General features: G+C 48.2%; 2 protein-coding genes across 2 annotated transcripts; one reads left to right on the top strand and one right to left on the bottom strand.

Annotated features, from left to right (window-relative positions):
• The first annotated feature begins 1,604 nt into the window (after positions 1–1,604).
• Positions 1,605–2,552, top strand: LOC120841630. Its single transcript, XM_042286270.1, has 4 exons — positions 1,605–1,909; positions 2,070–2,250; positions 2,313–2,466; positions 2,517–2,552. Exons 1-4 carry the CDS (start codon positions 1,807–1,809, stop codon positions 2,550–2,552), a joined length of 474 nt encoding a protein of 157 aa, XP_042142204.1. The 5' UTR covers positions 1,605–1,806.
• A 978-nt stretch (positions 2,553–3,530) lies between these two features.
• Positions 3,531–4,769, bottom strand: LOC115328436 (protein ALP1-like). The gene has a single exon (XM_040212561.3). It carries the CDS (start codon positions 4,764–4,766, stop codon positions 3,531–3,533), a length of 1,236 nt encoding a protein of 411 aa, XP_040068495.1. The 5' UTR covers positions 4,767–4,769.
• Positions 4,770–5,612: the final 843 nt, after the last annotated feature.

Genomic DNA, 5,612 nt, shown 5'->3' with positions numbered 1-5,612 from the left:
TTAATCAACAATCCTAGACAATTCTGGAATACAATAAACAAAAAGACGCAGTCATATATCACACTAAAACCGCAAATGGTGATTGTATAGCCAGCGATGAGTGTTTAAATTTATTAAATAGTACTTTTGCAAATTCATTCTCTACTGATACCATGCACGACTTCCCTTCGCTAGAGAGTGCCGATTACTTGCCCATAGATCCTCTTTTTCTTGATTACGTTGGTGTCATTCGTATCATAGATAAACTCAAACTGTCATCTTCAGCAGGAGTGGACGGTATTAATCCCAAGTTTAAAAAAAAGACACTAGACAATACTCCTCAATTATTTTAACAAAATTATTTGAACAATCCATACAAGACGCCGTTGTCCCATCAGACTGGAAGGTAGGGGAGGTGGTACCCATTCACAAGGCTGGAGATAAACATTCCTTCTTAATTATCATCCGATCTCAATAACCAGCATTCCTTGCAAACTTCTTTGAACATATCATTTTTTCTCACCTCGTCAACTTCTTCGAATATAACAGCTTCTTCAACAATGCCCAACACGGTTTTCAAAAAACATTTTCATGTGGGAGGTAGCACACTTTTGGTTTAGCTGGGGCCAGGGTTGGCACTTAATTGTGATAGCTTGGCCACGACTGCCGAGCCATTTACGTCTGTATGCCAGCCTGGCGTTTCACAGTCTTTCGTTGGCCCAGAAAGCCACGGAACTGCCAGGGAACGTCTTCCGTGGTTGACCATTCAATTTCCTTGGTCATTGATGGCCAGTGTAAACAGGCCGCTGCCAGTATTTGATGTACCCTGGCTGTCTATTGATTTTCCTCGGTCAGAGATGGCCAGGGTAGCAATGCCTCACCCAAGCTTTGAGGTTCCATGGCGGTTCGCAGGAATTCCGTGGTCCGCTCAACACAAGCAAGAGCCAATATTCGGGCATGTTGCCAGATCGAAGATAGGGTGAGCCAAGGAATGTCACGGAATTGCCGCTATGCAATGTTCCGTGGCTCATGCTCGTATTTCATCGGACCCAGAATGCCCGCTGAAAGCCACTGTTACTCTATAGTTCGTTTAACTTTTTCCATATTTTTTTTAATTCGTATGAGCGTTCTTTTAAGATATTTTTGGTGCTTTGTGGCACGAGCCCTCGCACTAGAAAGCGACGTTTGAGTGCAAGAAGTCTGTTTTAGCTAGAGACATAAAAAAGAACAGTTTTCCCCACTGAAGAAGAAAAAAAAAACTTTTTGAAAACAGCTTGGATATGAACAGGCCACACCCGAAATGAACTGGTTGTAGTGGAATTGCACCGGACAAATTGGAAATCAAACTGTCAAAATGGTCGAACTCGAACTTTATAATTTTCCCGCTTTTTACCGCGGCCCATATCTACCCTGGTTTGCATGGAGAAGCCGCTTCAAGCGCAAGTGCCCGAGGCGGGGAGCCTCCCACGTGAAGTTGGAAAAGCGCGGGAAAGATCCCGCACCCACCAGATGCTCCAGATGAATCACGCGCCTGGAATGCGCCAATGTCGCGGGACCGGAGACGTTAGGTCTGTTCGATTCGCCTGAACTGGCTGAACTAGTTCAGCAGTGCAAGAACTGGCGCATTCGATTCAACCGGAAATTGCACGACCGCTGCACTGGCGCGTTCGATTCATCCTAGTTCTGAACGAGTTCAGTCCCAGTTCCGGAAATGCTTGCACCGGCTCCGAAGCCAGTTCAGCGTTCGTGCAGTAGCAGACGACGAAAGCAGACGACGAAAGCAGACGACTCTTCTCTTTTTTGCTCGCTGTGCTCGGTCATTAAAGCATGTTTGTTATACACAACAACGTAGAAACGGAAGTCTTCCCACTTGTGGACGAAAATGGTGTGCCCGTAGTGGACGGAAGCGGGATGGTGTACGTTACCGAAGGTAGGAATAAGCTCGAATTAAATACGTTAAAAATCGTAAGAGGGCTGCGTCGGCTTGCTTACGCAGCCTTGCTTACGTTTCGTGAATGACTTGCTTAAGCCAGTCATTCACCTCGCGATTATACATCGATGTTTACAATGTTCGCATTCTATTCTTTAAGACGGAGAACGAGTTACGCTCGTCTTTGCCTCTGAGCCGGACGCAGACCCAACTGTCCTGCAGCCTGCGCGTCCACCCACAACGGACGTCGACGGGCAGCTGTGGAGTGCCGCGAAGACGAAGTTCTTTATCGGCTGTTATAAGGAACTAAAAGAGCGTCTGAGAGCAAAGGGGGGTTTCAGGTATGTCTTTGTCAGGATATATTTTATAATACATGCTAATACGTAGTAAACATCATGTTTAGGACCAAACGAGCCCTTTGGCAGCAGCTGGCCGACACCGTCGTCGGAGAGTTCGGCGGCGTTGTCACCGCTGACCAGGCCGAAAACAAATGGAAGTCCTTGGAGAGAGCGTACAAGAACGCCAAATCGAAAAACAACAAGTCGGGCCACTCTAGGGTGCATTTTGAATACGAGGAGTACGTACGTTCACTAATTTTTTTATATAGGTCATCACTTGTAAACGTGCTGTTTCTGTGGTTTAGCGAGCTTCATGACATCCTTGAGAAAGAGCACCATATTTCACCAACTGTGTTGTTGGCGCCGGGAAGAGTGCTTGAAAAGGAAGGAGACACCAGGTAAGTACTTAAGAAACGTATAATCAACGTAACATAAAAAAAAAAAAAAATGTTTCAGCGCCGAGGTTGAAACCTCCCGAGGGACAGAGGCAGGACCCTCCTCCCTTGCCTTAGGGGTGGCTCCGCCCTCAAACCAGCGTGCTCCGGCCGGTACACCGAGCAAGCGAAAGAGGGAAACCGTCCTGGGCTCGCTGCTCAAGGTGTTCGCCGACATGGAGGAGAGTCGCAAGAAACGACATAAGGACCGGATGGCTCTTCTCGAGCGCCTCGTGACTGCAATCGAAAAGAGCGCGCCGGCACAGTAGACGTGCTTCATGCACCTCAATGAACTTGATTACAGTTTCACTGTTTCGCAGGCCGTTTTATTTATTCTTTTGTTATTATTTTGACTGGTGCACAAATGTGCCGTACGAATAAATTCGTTCAAATTGTCTTGCTGATTTTGTTTGCCACTCCTCTGTAGTCCCACGATTCAATCTTAGTTTTTACAATTATTTCCGAGTTTTGCAGCATGTTTTTTTTTTACCGCCATATCTAGTTTTTTTGTTTTTTTTTTATTTTAGGTTTTGTTGATTGTTAGGTTGAAAATAGCTTTAGGAACAATGTTACGTTTTAGGAGTCACTGGCACTGACTACCTGTGCATGCCCGCATATATGTATTCTGGTATACGAACGTACTAGGATATTGGATCAAAATAATACTGTACGCAGAAATGAAGGAACGAAGTAACCTGTTACTTTGTTTAATCGTGTTTTCATGAAGTCGGTACGCTTCATTTTCCAAAGCTCAAGTACCATCTTTGTATGTTCACACACACGCACACACACACACACACAAAATAAAAAAAAGAATATTTTTGGAGGATCAGGTGTAGATATCGCTTCCTAACATTCGGTCTTAGCAATGGCCTCTCGGATCCGCTCAGAGAGACTCCTTGTGGCGTCGTCCGGTTGGATCGCGTGGTCGTCGTCGTTGGTGACTTGGTCAGGCGGGCGGGCGTTGTTCAGGTCATCGAAAAAGTCTCTCTCTGCATTACAGAGGTTGTGGAGAACGCAGGCGCCCATAACGACAAGGCAGCACTGTCTGATGCTGGCGCTGTCGACCAAGTACATTCTCCGAAATCGCTGCTTGAGCAGCCCGAAAGTATTTTCGATTGTCACTCTCTGTTGACCGTGCTTCGTGTTATACGTAGTCTTCCAGGACGGCAGGGCCGCTTTTGAAGACTTGAAGGGGGTCATGACGTATGGCAGCAGGGGATAAGCCGAATCCCCCAGCAGGTACCCACCCGCACACTTGGCTTCCGCGTCCTCGAAGATGGGGCTCTCCTTCAGGATGCGGGCGTCGTGCGCTGAACCGGGGAACCCGATGTAGACGTCGATGAATTGATTTTGATCATCGCAGATACCCTGCAGGACAATGGAATGAAACTTGCTCCGATTGTAGTAGGAGTTCGGAGACTCTGTTGGTCGCAGGATTTCTACATGGCATCCATCAATCGCCCCGATCGTTTTGTGGGGCCCTTTCCCCTTAGTCTTCCTCAGGAAGCCGGCTTGGCTCCTCCGACGTCTTTCCTGGTCAGGCCAGGTGATTATTTGTGCGCTGATACTGTTCAGAAAGTTCAGAACTCTTTCAATGCAGAGGTGAACGGACGACTCCGTTATGTCAAAGCGATCCGCAATCTGGTACATTGTGGCTCTCGTGCCTACGTAACTAAGCACAATCAGCAATGTCTTCTCCGCCGAAATCTGCGGTCGTCCACCAACGGAATCCGGGTAAAACGCCGAAGCTTCATATCGACCAGCCAGCTCCGCGTGTGTCTCTCTCGAAAGCCTGAACAAGCGCATAAATTCGAAATCGAAGTAGGTGTCGATCACCTTTTCGTAGTACAGGGGAACCCTGTTCCTGTCAGTCCGTGCCGAAACAATCGAGGCGAGGGCGATGATGTCGTCGAGCTCATCGTCGCTCTCGTCTTCGATGAGCGCTACTGCAGCGGCCAGTAAATTCTGACGGGACATCGTCATCTTGATCTCGCGAAGGTATCCAGGTACGTGGTCGATGAAATGTCTATGAAAGCGATCGCAGCACGAAATCAGACGATATAAAATGCAGACATGTTTCATTAGATGCTGCACGCACTTTGTAATGTAAAGAAACATACATGGAAAATATTTTTGTAAAAAAAAGTATTATAAAACTAACGCAAATATCCAAGCGCTAGCAGACAAAATTCCATGGCGACGCAGCCAGACGGCAAAAGCAGACGACGTCTTGCGCATCCGTTTTATCGGTACTCCGGAAGTCGATCACAGCGCCAGTCCTAACGCGGTGGCTGCACTGGTTCTGCGCCGCCGCTGCACGACTCCTGCACTCCTCTGAACTCGGACAGAACTAGTTCAGAACTTTCTAGCCGAATTGAACAGACCTGATGCTGTCTCCCTGCGCGCAGCGCGAATGCCTTCAAAGAGGAGAGCTGCTCACGTGCAAGGACAGGGAGGAGTGCGCGTGCCAATCAGCGCGGCCCTCGCGTCCGTTCGAAGCGCCAGTTTTGAGACGGCGGCCGGCGCAGTTGCGAAAACAAAACAAAACAAAACAAAAAAAAAAAAAAACGGATTTGGCGTTAGTGGCACGGACTTCGGTCTTTGTTCGCGCTGCTGTTCTGCTTGGGGAGGTTACAAGTTGCTGTGTTTGAATAAGAAAGTTTCCCGGTGCCTTGAGTGCAGCCTCTGCCGATGGTTCCAGTGGTTGGTCACGTCCTCCGCCTGAGTTCCACTCGCTTGTGGGCGGAATGGTTGCATCCCAGAACGGCGTGTTCGAAATTCGCTCCGTCCTCATTGCAGCGCGGGCACTGGCTGTCTCTGTCTCGGCGCCAGCGAGCCAGGTAAGCAGGCTCGACCTTGGATTCATTTCCATAATCAGGTGCATGTGAAACTGAACCTTTTTGCAACCCAATTTGGAAGAGCCATGCT

Source organism: Ixodes scapularis, unplaced genomic scaffold, assembly GCF_016920785.2.
Source record: "Ixodes scapularis isolate PalLabHiFi unplaced genomic scaffold, ASM1692078v2 PGA_scaffold7__128_contigs__length_106722199, whole genome shotgun sequence".
Taxonomy (NCBI): domain Eukaryota; kingdom Metazoa; phylum Arthropoda; class Arachnida; order Ixodida; family Ixodidae; genus Ixodes; species Ixodes scapularis.
This window is presented reverse-complemented; position numbering and strand designations above follow the sequence as displayed.

Excerpts from the sequence above, each read along its gene's own strand:
- LOC115328436 (XM_040212561.3), bottom strand. The coding sequence starts at position 4,766 with ATGAAACATGTCTGCATTTTATATCGTCTGATTTCGTGCTGCGATCGC.
- LOC120841630 (XM_042286270.1), top strand. The coding sequence starts at position 1,807 with ATGTTTGTTATACACAACAACGTAGAAACGGAAGTCTTCCCACTTGTG. Across the intron at positions 2,251-2,312 it reads AGAGCAAAGGGGGGTTTCAG|GACCAAACGAGCCCTTTGGC; the intron begins GTATGTCTTTGT and ends CATCATGTTTAG. Across the intron at positions 2,467-2,516 it reads ACAAGTCGGGCCACTCTAGG|GTCATCACTTGTAAACGTGC; the intron begins GTGCATTTTGAA and ends TTTTTTATATAG.